Here is a 16,110-nt window from a genome sequence, read left to right as displayed (position 1 = left end):
GTAGAACACCCCTTCAAAATATTCATTTAAATGATTAGCAACCTGGCCTTTACATTAAAAAACAATAGATGCCTTTTAAATTTTAAGATAGGGTCCCTAACACCTTTTTATGCAAAAAGAGCACAACTAGTTGTAAATTGTTAGCTAATTTGTTTTAGGACAAGGAAAATGAGTTGTAAAATAAATATCTGAAGATCGATTTAACCCTTTAACTGCCTGCTCTACCAAACGGTTGAGCATATTTTGACTGTTAAATTTAAAGAATGACTGTTTAAAGTGATGTTTACACACAGCATTGTTGGTTTACATGAACATAATCCTGTTGCACTACACTTGATTTAGGTTTTATTGTAAAAGAAAAACAAAACATGTTAAATGAGAATCTGAAACATTTGATATCATACTTGAAAAAATAAAGATGATTCCGTTTTTCAAAAATTGGTTTTACACTTCATATTTTCTAATTTAGTATTTATATTCATTGTGGTACTTTCACCATAATCTGCCATATTAACCATTTGGTACAGGCTGATATTTTAGAAATTATAGGATGTATTTAAAAAACATTTAGTGTGTTAACTAGCGATTAGAATTAATATATATATATATTTATTTTTTTTCTTCTTTTTTTTGGTGGGGCAGTTGAATCTGCATGGAAAAGCTGCTGAATTTAGTTGTAAATACACAACCCTCAAACATTCACTAGTTATTCTCTGCATTTATTAAAGAACTTTAGCAATTGAAAGCCAAACATCAGCTCAATTTCCTTCAGTTTTTTATTATTCTTTGTACATTCTGCATATTCATAAAGAAAATAATCCAAAAGCAATCTTTTTTTTTTTTCTTGTCTCTCAATCGGTTTTCAAAACTAAAACATTAAAATAATATTAAAAGGCCTCTTGCTATTTTTCTCTATAAAGGTTAAAGTTATTCCTTGTTCGATTCACAGAGATAAACAGTAAACAACTTCATAAGACCAGGGGGAAGTGGAGAACAGACGAGGTGGAGTTGAGCTGAGGATCTACAGTGAGGTTCTTCGCAGTAGTCATGTTAACAAACTGAGATCCTATGAAAAAAGAAAAAAAAAAAAACGAAAACAAACAAAACTTTAACGAGATCAGCGTCGACAGCAACACTGGCTTCTGTTCGTGAACAATAGCGGCCAAAACATCCGGGGTTGGGGAATTTAACATCAGGAAATATATATTAATCAAATCTGGATACAAGTGATAAAAAGAAAACTATATATATTTATATAAAAAACTATTCCAAGTCCCGTAATTACACACTGAATTAGCTACCCACTCATATAAAGTGGGACTAGTTAAACTATAAATAGAAATTCAGATCTGGGTGGAGAGAAGGAAAATACGACATCCTCAGTCTCTTGACTTTGGTGTTTGTGAGCTTTAGATCAACACGTATCCATATTCAACTTCATTAGACTAGAAATAAACAACATTCAACAGCCCCTTCATTAGCTTTAGGTCTGTTTCACATCCGATATGTGGGAAGATTTTGTTTGTATTTGCTCTAAATCAGATCTGGATGATTAAATGTGTGCATTACTACCATTAAAACTGAATGAAATGATGAAGGGGACTGTTCACTTGAACAGAAACGGCCATTTACTCGCTCTCATGTCCATTGAAAGAGTCACCCCAAAAACTAAAACTTCATTTACTCTGTCAAGCAGGTCAAAACTTGTCACTAAACTTCTGGTGAACACAAAAGGAGGTATTTTGAAGAATGTTGGAAACCGGCAGCCATTAACATTTATAGTTGGACCTAAAATTACTATGGAAGTCAGCATTCTTCCTTTGTGTTCAACAGAAGAAACTCAAGCAGGTTGGGAGGATGAGTAAATGATGACCATTTTTATTTTTAGGTGAAGTATCCCTTATTTCTGACCATTTTGTGAAGCATAATCAAACATTTTTTCGCAGTTAAGGGGGTCCAATCTGGCGTATAAACCATTTATGAAAACAAATCTGTTGTTCTTCAAATAAATACAGGTTTGAAATGACATGAGAGTGAGTAAATGTAGTTTGTGTGAAGAATCGTGATCCTGTGTGAAATGGTGGTCCTGTCGACTCTGATCTTCCATCCTCTCTCAGTGTCGTCTGTCTCTGGAGGTGCTGTTGTGGCTCTGCGAGCGTCTGTTGCCCGCTGCTGTGGTGGTTTTGGAGTCACGTTGGCCTCTCTGTGCATCTTTCCTCTTGTCCGCCTCTCTTCCTCTTTCTCTCTCTCCGCCCTTCCCTCGGTCTCTCTCCCCTTCGGTTGACCGTCTGGGAACTCCAGCTCTGGTTTCTGCTGTGTTTCCTCCCACTCGGTCGCGGCCTTTTGCTCTCTCTTGCTCTCTTTCTTTTCGTTTTTTGTCCTCTTCCTCAAAGATTTCCTTCCTCCTCTTCTCTCGCTCCTTGATGCGGTCGGCTCGCTCCTGATCTCTCTGTGTTGCCTGAGGAGGGAGAAAAGAAGCGAAGATTAAATCACCCAGTTAACTCATAACTCAAGGGGGGGGGGGGGCATAGATTTATTTAACTTTATATTAATTCCAAGATTACAGTGAGATTAATCTAGATTAAAATAGCTTATCTGAATTCTGCCCAAAGCATTCAGAATATGTGTGCTACTGAAATACTAAGTCTTTGAGAACGGGTTTCTCGAGCCAGGTGGCGCATTAGACCTGGGGCTCATCGCCTGTTTCCAAAATGCATCACAAACTACTTGGGAAACTGTTCTACTATGATAATTGGTGATGAAAATAAATGATGTTCAATAAGATGTACTTGTGTTTACTAACTGTTTATTCAGTTAAACATGAATTTTGAACTGTACGCCATACACAAGCACCAAACAGCAATTTCTGATTACCTTAATTCAACTAAAGTCATAACTGAACTAAACAGAAATGGAATTAACACGTGGAGTATGCATAACAGAGGCGTTATTGAAGTAAACACCGCATTCAAACTATTACCGTCATGAAGTTTTTTTTTCTTTCCATTTGGCGAGCGTTACTAAATTCTATAACACTTCCAAAGAGCCGTTCACATGTCATGTTTTTTGCACGCACAAGTTCGCCATTTCTTTTCTTGTGCGGATATTGGGAGTTATGTGCAGGCGGCATAATGAGCTCACGCTTTCCAGGCGCACGCAGTTGAAAGAATGCTGCGAGCGCACCCCTAGTCATGTGACAAGAACTGACCGCTTAGCTTCATACTTTGTATGGAATATACATTTATAATCTAAACAGTAAAAATGTATACAATGAAAATACCAAACAATTTCATAAGATAATTGATCAAAAGTGTCTTTCAGGCAAAGGTTCAGCAGCCTTTGTCTACATTTGTTCTACTTAAAAGGGAAATAATTAGCTAATATGTTAGATTTACATTAGACAAATACTTTTTTTTATTCTTATTATTTATTGTTCTGTAATTTATTTTCAGTGAAAAATTGTTTAAATGCTAAAAAACATTTTCACTTAATTTCAAGTCCAAAGAGAAATTGACTATTGTTTGTTTTTTTATTATTATTTTGTGTATTATTTGGTTACTGGGCCGTAATAAATAACACTTTAAAATACAAGTTCTTATGTGATTTTTTAAACTAGCAGTGTTTTAAACTCAATTAACGCATAATAATTGTGCAAACCAAATCTATTATCGTTGCATCCCTAGAATTGGGTAACAGTATGCCATTCAACTACTTTTAACCCTTACTCAAAGAACAAAGTAACTTTGCAATAATGTTCAAGATACAAATTTTTGGTACCAATCGGTACTGAAATTTTAAAAACCACTTCCCTCTAAAATTCAAGCACTATTGAGCGCATTCTTAAACAACGCTGATTTGTCATTGTGGTCACACACTCGACAGAAATGACAGTGATTGGCTCTGAAGGTCATCAGTTCACCAATGTTTATGAGTGCAAAACACATGGACACTGGAACATTTTAAAGCCGTGAAGATCAGTCTATTCATCAGCACATCGATCATATGTCAGCTCATAGACAGACCAGCCGATCTTCACAACTTTAAATAGCTCCAGTGTCTGTATTGGTGTTTGTACTTTAAAATTTTATGAGCGATTTGTACCGAAATTAACTGTGACAACACCACTTAGCAGTGAATACAAAAGCACATAAAAAAATAGCAAAAATAAGAAGTGATGGTTGTACAGAGTGATTTAGCACCTATAGGAACTGACCTGTTCATCTGTGAGGGGTAACCAGTATATACAGGGAGCCGCTTTAGTTTTGTGGAAGAGGTCATCGAGCAGTTTAACAGGAGGCTCTTCTGGTTTTTCTAGAAAATAAAAGGAAAGATAATGTCATATCAAATCTAAGTGAGGGAACAGAGTAAGTGAATAGAGTAAACCATAGTGGTTGTTCCTCACCTTTCTTTTCCGTCCTCTTCTCTTTACTCTTGCCTCTCTCTCTGCGTCTTCGCTCCCTCGATCGAGACCTTCTCGTTCGATCTCGCTCCTCCCGCCCGAAATCCTTGACTTTATCCCGATCCCACTCCCGCTCAGAACGGGTCCTCTCTCTCCTCTCCATGGCCCTTTCTCTCTCAGCCCACTGGTCTCTGACAGCTGAAGAACCTCCATCTCTGTCTCTCTCGCGTTCCTTCTCTTTTTCATGGTTTGGAGGAGGGATCGGTGGATGAGCGGCGGGGGGCCGGCTGGACGGTCCTGAGGCTTTAGGGTCATGACCTACACCCGCACGTTCACCAGAGATCAGACCTTTGTGAAAGTCCAACTGGTGATACAACAGAATACAAGATAATGAGAAGTCAGATTATAAGATGAGAATGGAGACTACTAAAGAAAGCAGCTCAGGAAAACGATCCAGACCTCATCCTGGTCACTGAAGTCCACACGTAGTACTTTGGGATTACTTGCTGGCCATTTCACACCATGTAGTGCTTCTCGAGTGGCCACTGCTTCCTCTACAGTGGAGTACTAAGAGACAAGATCACAAATTTAGTTCCAAACTCAATTTAAAACCACCTTTTTCCCCCATCATTTAAAATGTTAATGAGAGTAATGATGTTCTTACTGTGACATAACAGTGAGACTTGATCTTATCAATCCAGAAACCCTCCTCCACCATTGTGCCAGTCCGATTTAATAATAACTTCAGCTGGCCTAAGGTGAAAGGCCGCACCTTCAAAAAAGTTCAGATCAGGAGTCAAAAGAGCAGTAAAAATAAAAAAAATATCAAGGCCTTGTTTATAGCTGGTATTAAGAGGCATTCAAATCCATTACTTGTTTAGATTTGAGACCTTTCCTTAATTTGATTATGCTCTGCATGAGGGACACTTGAGAAGTATTCAAGTGTTCAAAGGTGGAAAACTGAAAACATTTTAGACACCTTTATTTGGCATTGGAAACTTGTGATCAGATCAAAAGAAAATTCAGTAACACTTCACAGGAAAGTTGTATTAGTTAATTTTTATTTAATAACATGAACAGTACATCTACATAATTAATAAAGTTGTTCATTGTTAGCTCATAATAATTAATAATGCATTTGTAAATGCTGAGCTATGATCGAGTGCTGTACAAGGATTGGTCAGTATTAGTTCATGCTAGTAAATACATAGTGACATGAAGGAAAACTTATTGCAAAGTTTGATGGAAAATTATCTTAATAGCAGGTAAACAGACAGTTGATCATAAAATATCCCCCAAATTTAGCTTTTAACCCCGTTTTAAATTATTCTAAGGGTGCTTTCACATTAGCACTTTTAATCTGCACTTGAGTTTGTTTTATATCAGAATACGGTACATTTAGGTCGTGTGAACGATGTCTTCTGAGCTTAGAAGCCCACCCGTGAACCATACCAGAGTCTGTCTGAAAAAGGTGGGCTGGGGTACGGTTAATACGAACTCTGGGCTGGTTCACTTCTGATATGAAAGCAATCGTAACAAACAATGGAAGTAAGCCGGCAACTGTTCAACAAGCTTTAGTTTTCATAACGTTCATTCGTGTACATATGTCTGGCGACAAGCAAGACTGATCCAGTGCAAACAGTTATAATGTCTGCTAGTCTCCACCAAAAACTACTTCTGCAAACATCGCGTGATGTTCTAAACATTTTTATTATTTTTTGGGGGGGCCAGACAGACGCAAGTGGCTCTCTATATTTTGGTTTTGCTAAAAAAAAATAAAAAAAAAAAAAGCAAAAAATTCAGTAACAGCAGAATGACCGCGATGAGCGTACGTTTTTCCATTTTGCCGCTTTGCTTGAGTGGCCGTCACCTAGCAACAGCTGTACACAAACAGCAGCTTGATGACGCAAGCGTACCGGGGTTCAGAAGGAAAGACGACGGTGTGAACACAAACCAGCTGAGAAGATGGCAAGGGGAGGACAATCGAACTTGGGTTCGGTCCAGTCAAGTGAATTAGATGTTAAAGCACCCTAAGACATCCCTACATTACAGTGAGCAGTGATCCAGTACCTACCAGGTGAAGGACATGTATGATGTTGGAGGTTTTTCCACGAGGAGGAGAAAGCTGGCGGCCCGTTCGTATGGGGTCATCGATAGTGATGGACACACCTGACTTCTGCTGACTGATGGAGCGCCTTACTAAAGAATCACTGGGTGTGACTGACAAAAAAAAGAAAGTTGATTTCTGCAAATCTAGCAAGCGATTTCTTAAAATGTGGACGAATAGTCACCTTTTTGAGAATCACATTCTGGTGTTTCCACACTAGCATCAGGTGAGCTTTCCTGTTTCCTAGGTTTCTCCTTTTCTTCTCCCGAGTGTTTCTGCTCTTCTTCTTCATCATCTTCATCTTCCTCCTCATCCTTCTCGTCCATTTCTTTCTGGCCATTCTCGTGTCCATCAGATGGAACAATCTGGACAAAAGTTTACAGAGATGCATTTAAACATATGTTTGTAATCTGTGCAGTACTATGCTGCAGTCTCCTGCATGTCTGACCTGTGTCACTGTGCGTCTGATTTTCAGGCCCTGATCCTCTTCCGGTTCCTCTCGTTCACGAGGGCCAGAGGAGTCCTCATCCACAGAGAGACGGCCCTCATCTGGGTGCAAATCCACTACTGCCTCCTGCAGGGGCTTGATGTCTGGAATTAATGTCTGAAAAAACAGAATGCATAATTTATACACAAATACTACAATGCAGAACTATTGAAGCTTACAAACCTTTTAAATTCATACACAATTTCAGTGATTAAGCCTTTTGTATTAACATTTATTGCTGTGTTTCTATTGTCTAGATAAGATTTTATTTCCCTCTTCTGTTTGGAGATGATGCTAAAAGGCTAGTTCTCTATGGCCTGTACAAATACATTATATGTATGTACTGCATGAACAATGGTTAAATGACTGACATACATATGTTTGACCCTTTTTATGTCCTGATACTTTACTGGCTATTTTTGAAGGCTGCTGGGTATGAATTTGAGTTCATCTGACTTCCAGATTACTACCACACTTAACCTAGATTACATTTATTCAAGCAGTCAAAACAGGCAGTAATTCATAATGTGTCTGCTATCTGGGAGTAATTTTGGAAGATTTACCTTCAGCGACTCAGTGGTGATGCTGATTGATGGTTTCTTGGCTGTGACTGCTGTACTGGAACCCCACCTTCTCTTCCTGCTGGCTCCCCCCACCGGCTCTGACTCAGATGATGCAATCTCTGTTTTACCTAGTGGCAAAAAAATGTTAATCAAAACACTGCACAGTCTAGATACAGATCCAGCTGTAAAAGACTTGTGGAGGAGAATCTCCATAACCCATTTTCACTGGAATGGTACTTCAACCTAATGTACTTTAGCTTATTTAAGCATTCAATAATTGGTTTTAATAAAATGATCAGAAGTTTGTATGCATTCCTCAACACACATAGCTCAGATCAACTCGTTAACAGAGATCCATAAACTGATCCTTCATGTGTCAAATAGGACACATTGGAAATAATTCAAAGGACCGGACTCAAGAACCACTGCATTAGGTAAGCAAGCAAACGATTTACTTTAAGTTTTCACCGCCAGCCAGATCAGAAGAGCTGAAAAGAAAAGTTAGTTATAAACTGTGTTGCCAGTTTTAATGTAACCAGCTAGTTCTTTGTACTACATGTAATGGCCTCAGAGGAAAATTTGGAATCTGCCCTTTTCCCATCCCTTTTTGTAATCTGATAACCAAGCAACTAACCAAAGAGAAGCAATCCAGGCATGCAGCCTGTTCCAGCTTTTCTAGAATTCATAAAAATCTGGACTTGCACCAAAATTGCACTTAAAGAAAGTAGATCTACCATTAATTAATCAGAAAGATGCATACATCATATTTTTAAAAATTTAATTCCATGTCAGCTACAAACAGCTATTTTTATAAATATACAAAAAAAGAACATAAAAAAAGCATACATTAATCAGATATGATGTAAATAAATAATAATAACAATATTAATAATAAAACTTCTGGTAACACTTTGCTGAATATCTCAAAGAGTGATTTTCCAAAAGATGAAAGTAATTTGCGTTTTTTTTGTTTACTTTTAGCAAAGGCCAGCTTCAGTTTACTCGTATTCAGAATCAGATTATCATTCTGCTATGTTTTTCAGTGCGTTTACATCAACCAGCATAGGCTGGGCAGCTATGCATTTACATTCAGAACTTTCACTGTCACACATCATATAATTCTATGATTGTATGTTTTATTTTTACTACATTTTACAATGATAATGGTGAGCTGCCATGTCGAGTAAGTATAAATTATGCATACTTGTCTTGAAACCATCTCAGATTGTCATCATGTGGAAAAAACTTTAAATACTCTACTGTTTTGCTCATACAGACAAGAGGAAACAATAGCATGAGCGTTGTCAGTGTTTCTCTGCAGGTTTAAACAAGTCAAATTTAAGACTTTAAGCCCATTATGAATTCAATTTTAGACTTGTACAGGGCTAAACACTAATAAATATTTTTAATGGCCCGGTCGGTAGCCATTTTTTTAAAAAAAAGTAAATATTTCTTATGTATTTTAATGTGTCAAAACAAAACAAATCTATTTGTGTACATTTTCAACACATTTTTTAATGACAAGATTAACATAGTTATTAGTATGTTTTTATGAAGACAATGTCATTTAAAATTTACATTTGTTTCTGGTCCAAATTGATTGAGTATAATCTATTATGTAATTTGATATGTTGCTCTGTTATTATCATGAAGACAAAAAAAAAAGGTTTTATTGAGACTGGATGGATGTTGGCTCGATTGGGCCTAAAATTTGCATATAGATATTATTTGGAACAGCTGTGTTTGACAGGGTTGGAGAAAAATTGTGCAGCGCTGCGGCCCTCCAAGAATTGAGTTTGAGACCTATGCCCTTCAGAATCAAATCCACTTAAAGAAAATGGGCACATAACATCACCTCCAACAAATAATTTTCCAATAAAAAATGATTCATTTTGTGCCGTTTGGTAGCTTTGCAGTATGACTACAGTTGCAAGTGTTTGCCTTTCACTATTAAATGCTCAAAATGTTGCAATGCCTGCATTCATAGTAGATGAAAAGAAAAAAACAGATAGACTGATTTTGGTTCTTGTCCGAAAATGTTATTTTCCATCACTCCACCCAGAGCTGTTGTTGTTTTGAAAACCGTACTCCGCAAGTACAACATCACCTCACTAATTTATGTTCTAGTTCAGTGGATTTAAATGTGTGATGCAGAGACAATTTTCACACAGAAAAATTAACTATAGAAACAGAATAAAAGGCACTTACTGCTCAGGGAGATCTTGCGGGCAGCAAACGATTTTGCAGCAGAGCTCTGGAATAAAACAAAGAGGAGGAGAAACAAGATCCCAGTGGATGTGTGGAGGAAAAGACAGACAAAACGAACACGAGAGACATTGGGAAAAGGTGGGGAATGAGAGAAAGGAGAGAGGGAAGAACAGATGCACAGCTATCAGTTAAACCAATAATGCACAGTTGGTTAGAGAATCCCACCATTACTATAAAGTCTCTGTGTCCCTTAGACTGCTAATGCTTTAGTACTTATGCTTAACATAACTTTGACTAACACATGCTTGTCCAAATTTCCCTACTTTCCCATATGTTCTGTAAAATACAGGACTACTAACACCCTTTAGCCTCATTGTTAACATAGCAAAAAAAGTAACCTTTCCATTTTAAGTTATCTAAAAACAATTACATCTTGGGAAAAAGGGTTTTCCTGGTACCATTGACACCTGATTCCTCTCTGGCTTGGCTATGACCCAACCGCACAGCAGTGTGCACTGTATCTAGGCAACAAAGGTCCAATCAGAGGAGGCTGAGATACGATCACAATTGAGTGTGCTGATTGACCGGCTGACAGGAACTGCTCTTTTTGTTTCAATGGCTGTTTTTGCTCATGGTTGGAATTGTGATTCAACTGCTCTTGGAAAGTCTTTGAAGTTATGTCGAGTTTTCAGGAAACAATGCAAGTCTTTGACAAAAAGAAGAAAAAATGCGGTCCAGATTGGCTGTCTACATGGACCAACACGAACCACGTGACATTTGGCAAGCCAACATTCTGATAATCTTCCATATTCTATTATCATCAGCATAAACAAAGTCCAATCTGCTGGTAAACGGGTTCCTTTTTCAAAGTTTTGCGTAGGGTCTCATACATGCATGGTTTATTAGTTCATCTGGAAATCTGAAAGGGTAACAGCAGCTACAGAGAGCAAGTTATTAGGCTGGTGCAAAGTTCTTTGAAATCTTTCTTTAAATCCATTTGCATTGGAAGTGTCAGTGCTTTAGAGCTGCAAATCTGTTAACAACTGATGAGACCCCAAAACAACAGGAAAAAGTGGTAAATCCAGATGTTAGTCCGTAAGCCTTGGTTCATCACCTCAGACTATTCGATGAGTACACAGGTCTGTGAGAAACAGTGGATGTTTGTGTAATGAGTCTGTTCATATATCAGTTCATTTGAGCAGTGAAGTGTGGGTAAAAATAGCAGAAGGCGTCAAGACGATTAAACAGCTGTGTAGTCATCATGCTGACAGGAGAAGTCCATCTGACGCTTGTTTGGCTAGCGTACACGTGGAAAATGTCTTTGCTGAGCAGCAGCATTCGTTCATCCACACAATACGGCTGACGCCTCCCCACGTTTCATCAGCTCCTTTGGCTTAAGCAGTCCCATCAGGAGACCACATCAGTTTTGTGTGTCGAAGCAGTGACCAATGATCCGGCAGATTCCCTCAGGCTAAGTGTGCAGTGGCGACTCTGGGGGCCTAGCTCAGGTACAGCCGAGACGCTTGGGCATAGCGGGGCAGGTGATGGAGGTGGTAGAGGAGAAGAGGTGGTGGCAGTATGCAGGTACCAGTATGAGCAATGGAAGAGGGGAGGGCACCTTTCACAACAAAGCAATCAATGGGATTTTAAACCACAAAACAGTCATGCTACCAGATCCAGAGATAAAAAGAGAAAGTGAACAAGAGCAAAAAGACAGAGTGGTAGAGACAAGAGAACGAGAGATAGAAATAGAAGAGAGGAGGACAGAGAGACTAAAGCCTACATCTCTAACTACATGTTGCCAGGGGTCTATCATTCTGCTCACTCACTACAATGCAAATACACACTGTGTGCTGGTTTACTACACACTAATGTCGCAATATACAAAAACAGATGGTTGTTTTAAGAAGCACATTTAAGATGCAACTTCTCAAAGATGGGTTATCAGATTGAGGACTGTAGAGCCCTAGTGCTAAACATACTGATATTAAAATAAACAAATAAACTTTAAAACAAATGGCCTCATTAATGAACTAGGTAACTGATTGGTTTAAATGTTGACCATTCTAAGCCACCTTGACATTTTTACATTCCTAAAGGAGTTTCATACAAAAAAAATTTCAAATTTAAATGCGTTACTGCACGATTAAAATTAGCACAGATTTTTCTCCCTTCGCACACACTAGCTGTGATTCCATCCACTTAATTTAATGCGCATTTTAGATTTGTGCATAAAGAATGGTTGATGGAAACCAAGATGCACATAAGTTTTGAAAATGCAAATAAAAAACGTATACTCATAACAGAGTAGGATAAACTTTTTATTCAATATGAAAAGATGTGCATAAATTACGATGAAAACACTTTGCTAAACAAATTCCAGTATGCACAATAAAAAAAAAAAAAGTCATGTGATTTTGTTATAAGAGATTATGTGATGATAAAAATGTGTGTGAATGGACAAACCAGCTGGCTGAGCACATTGTAGAACATCTGATAAGTTGTTTTTGTCATTCTAAAACGTCTTAACCATCTCAGTATTAGTGTTATTTATTATTGACCTCCAGAATCATTTGCATCTGTGCTTCGCGTTTCACGCCTTCAAACGCCACCACACGTTCATCGCATGTCTACATTTGTCTTCAGAGGCGCAAGTCATTTATTAAATAAAGAAGACTTGCACAGATTCTCCAACCTTAACAAATTTAGTTTTTACTTTAGATATTTGCCACCAGTTAATCAGGAAGTGACGATTTTGTTTTCTCTTTCACTCGGATGAAAGCGTTGCTTTATTTGCATGTCTTTTATGCAATATTCCAGTTTTGCTTATCAATTTATTGCTTCTTTGGATGGAAACAAAGCTACTGATAGCATCTAATTTTACACATTATTAGCTATGCGCACCCCTAGATGATGCTGTAACTGTTGCTTTTGAGTAAGAGGAAAAAAAGAGAATAAAGGCAACAAGAACATCCAATCCTCAACTGTATGTGAAGACACAATAATTTGATTCCAGAAGTTTAAACTAGAGCTGCCTCACAGATTCTCGGTATCCCCTTTCAGGGTTATCATTTCCACTGGGTCTTCCTTCATTCTGTGGGCCTTCTTACCTCCTCTGGGCGGGAGTCGCTTGAATCTGCCCCCTGGTGGTCGGACTGTTGCACAGCACTCTCTGAATGAGAGAGGCCCTCCAGTTCCATGGCAACTTGGCCTGTAGGCTCAGAGAGAGCTTCCTGCTTTACCTCCCTAGAGAAAGTCAAGAGAAACACAAGAGAAAGAAAGACACAGAAAGAGAGTGAGGGGTAAGGTGGCTGAGGGTGGTTGATCTGGGTCACTCCACCTATAAATAACTGGCTGGCTAAATGATCCACTGCCAGAATCACACACATGCATAAACAAGATGGTATCCTGCAACACTGTCAAAGCAAAAACAACAACTTCACATTGTCATAAACCAATGCCAATATACATACTTTAAAAGGTAGAAATTATAAGACAGCGGTTCTCTGAATTAATAGTAGAGGAAACAGCTGACAGAGTATAAACTTCAATACATTTTACATGGTGTTTTAGATGCTGTTTTTAAACAATGACATTTTATGATCTGTTGACTCTAGGCATTCGTTAATACTTCAGTTGTTGGATCTGAGAGCAGCATGCTGCTAGACTTGTTAATTTGAGCCCATTACCCTTATCTTACTCTCTCTGCACTGGTTGCTGGTATGTAGAAGAATGAAGTTTAAAATTTTACTCTTTGTTTTTAAGGTTTTAAATGGTCTGGCACCTTCTTATCTTTAGAAAATTGTGATTTAACATACCTGCTAGATGTTTAAGGTCATCAAGTTGGAAACTGTTAAAAGTTCACAGATCAAAATTAAAGAAAAAGGGAGACTGGGCTTTTTTCATTGTGGGTCCAAAATTGTGAAACGATCTACTTCTCTCTATTAGAATAATCTCTACTGAGTTGACTTAAATCAATACACACTCATTCACACACATACACTACGGACAATTTAGCTTATCCAATATACCTATAGTCCAAGTCTTTGGACTTGGGGGAGAAACCGGAACACCCACAGGAAACCCACGTGAACACGGGGAGAACATGCAAACTCCACACAGAATTTTCAACTGACCCAGCAGAGGCTCGAACCAGTGACCTTTTTGCCGTGAGGCGATCGTGCTACCCACTGCGACGCCCTCCTTTGATCTTCTTTTGATACTTTAATACAATTTGTGTTAGAGCTGGGTGATGCAGCAAAGATGCAATCTTGATCATTGTTTTCTTAAGTGAACTATAAAAATATATATTTTAATACAAGTTTTTAATGCTTCCACTTTTAAAAGGACATCCCAACCATGACTGATGGTGAATACTGCTGGTGGGAAAGAGAAACGAGCATACTAAACACTACTGGGTGATGCAGCATGACCTATTTTCGGCCGATAATTTTCAGCGGCCAAAAATTTGGTGCATCTCTAATATTAACATTAATGATTACTGTTGTTGCATATTTCTGCGGTGTGATTTGCACTTAGGGTCAATAGAGTAAAAATGTCCAGAGCTTATTGTTATCAACATTAATTACCATGAATAGATATGATATCATTTATTAGCCCAGCCCTAATTTGTGTACAGCACAATGATCAACAACTGTTGTTATATTGCCATTTATAAATAATGTCTAAGTGTAAGTGTTTTGAAACTTTACATTTGACAATTTTTTAATTTTCTGCAAATATTAAGCAACAAAAACTGTCAAATTAGAATAATTTCTGATGACCATGTGACAAATCTACAGTAATGCCTGCTGAGGTTTTACAGTGTCAGTTAAATTATGATAATAATCAGTTGTTTAAACTTAGCAGCTTTAAGCTGCTGTTTTTAAAAAATAACTAATAAAATACATTTATGACCAATGATCAGAGCTTACAATATTACAACACTTTAAAAGTATACAAGACATTTCAGACTCATCTAAATCATATGCAACACCATTAATAAACTAAATTAAACCTTAGCAAACAAAGTGCCAGCAGGGGAACTGATTCGCTGCCTACTGATAATTCCTGCACCAACAGGGAATTCAATTGAGGTAAAGTTGGTTTTCCATTCACACATTCAGACTTTATCCTTAAGTATTTTTTGCCAATTCTAAATGGTGAAATCATATTAGCAGCTAATGACTATCTAAGTACAACATTGTTCATCAATTAAATAGTGATAAAACGCAATTTCAATTTGAATATTCAAAGTACCATGGTAAACAATATAGGGAGCATGTCACAAGTTGTCAATGAACGAATGTGCAAACATGAAACCAGCTTTACCTCAATGGGAATTAAACAGCCTTCACCGTTCTACAGAAAACCAATCTCTCTCTCTAATGCACAAACACACACCTGTGCAGCACACCTTGGCACTGCTGTCCCCAGACACACAACAGCCCTGATGCCATTTGCTCCAAGGAGGGAAAAACTGCCTCTGGGTTCTCGGAGCACAAGGCTTTCCCTTTGTATTAAAGCAGTCAACACATGCTGAGGGGAAGGGGGACGGCAGCCAGATCCCCCGTAGACAAAAAAGCCAAGCGCTTAGAATACTTAACATTTACACATGAATGCAATGCTGGCAAGCACCAAGAGGAAAACCTGAAATACCGCCTCAAAGAGAACTACAGTAGCCTCAGAGTTCATTCTCCCTGCATGAAGAAGACACTTAGTAACAGTTTAAAAAAAAAAAAAAAACAATAACCTGTTTGGACTGACTCTTAAAACATGGAAATATTCATATAATTACCTTTTAGATAGTTTTACCTCTTAAGCTTTTAAAAACATCTTCAAAATACTCACTACAGCACATCCCCTTTCACCCTGGGGACTTATAATTGCAACAACATGAACACCAGTCATAAGATTTGCTTTCCTTCAAGAAGAAAAGTTGAAACCTAATACACAGATCTATGCGGAAGTGTTAGATCACTTAAATGCAGCTTTATAGCTCATACCCTAAATGTTTTCCCACCACACTATCAATTTCAGCCTTAAGTAACACGTTTACTAGGCCTAACTACTTACACAAATTGCTACACTGCATAATGGGCTTTTGGTGAAACGCAAGCTGTTAACATTGTTTTATTCATAGGATAAAAAGCTGCAATCCCTTTCACGAGGTCCGTCGTTGACACGGATATCTCCCATTATTAATTAAACACTACATGCTTCTCTCGTGATTAAAAATGCCAGAGAATTGCTCCCATCCTTAAGGAACCCAAGTGCCTGAAGAAGATCCCCTTCCCCCAACATCATGACGAGCGCCTTCATTTCAAAAACCTACCGCGATTTACAC

At 38.0% G+C, this 16,110-nt stretch overlaps 1 protein-coding gene across 4 annotated transcripts in view; it reads right to left on the bottom strand.

Annotated features, from left to right (window-relative positions):
• Positions 1 to 758: 758 nt before the first annotated feature.
• The window catches only part of acin1b (apoptotic chromatin condensation inducer 1b), a 27,587-nt gene continuing 12,235 nt past the window's right edge, over positions 759 to 16,110 (bottom strand). For 2 of the 4 annotated variants that reach the window (XM_087258856.1, XM_087258855.1), the window contains exons 7-8: positions 12,875 to 13,010; positions 10,369 to 11,382 (exon numbers count right to left, since the gene is read on the bottom strand). In XM_087258856.1, coding sequence (XP_087114982.1) covers positions 11,269 to 11,382; positions 12,875 to 13,010 — 250 coding nt within the window. In that variant the 3' untranslated portion in view covers positions 10,369 to 11,268. 4 annotated transcript variants of the gene reach the window in all.

Source organism: Danio rerio, chromosome 7 (genome assembly GCF_052040795.2).
Source record: "Danio rerio strain M-AB ecotype USA chromosome 7, GRCz13ab, whole genome shotgun sequence".
NCBI lineage: Eukaryota > Metazoa > Chordata > Actinopteri > Cypriniformes > Danionidae > Danio > Danio rerio.
Note: the sequence above shows the minus strand (reverse complement) of the source record. Positions and strands in the feature narration are given on the sequence as shown.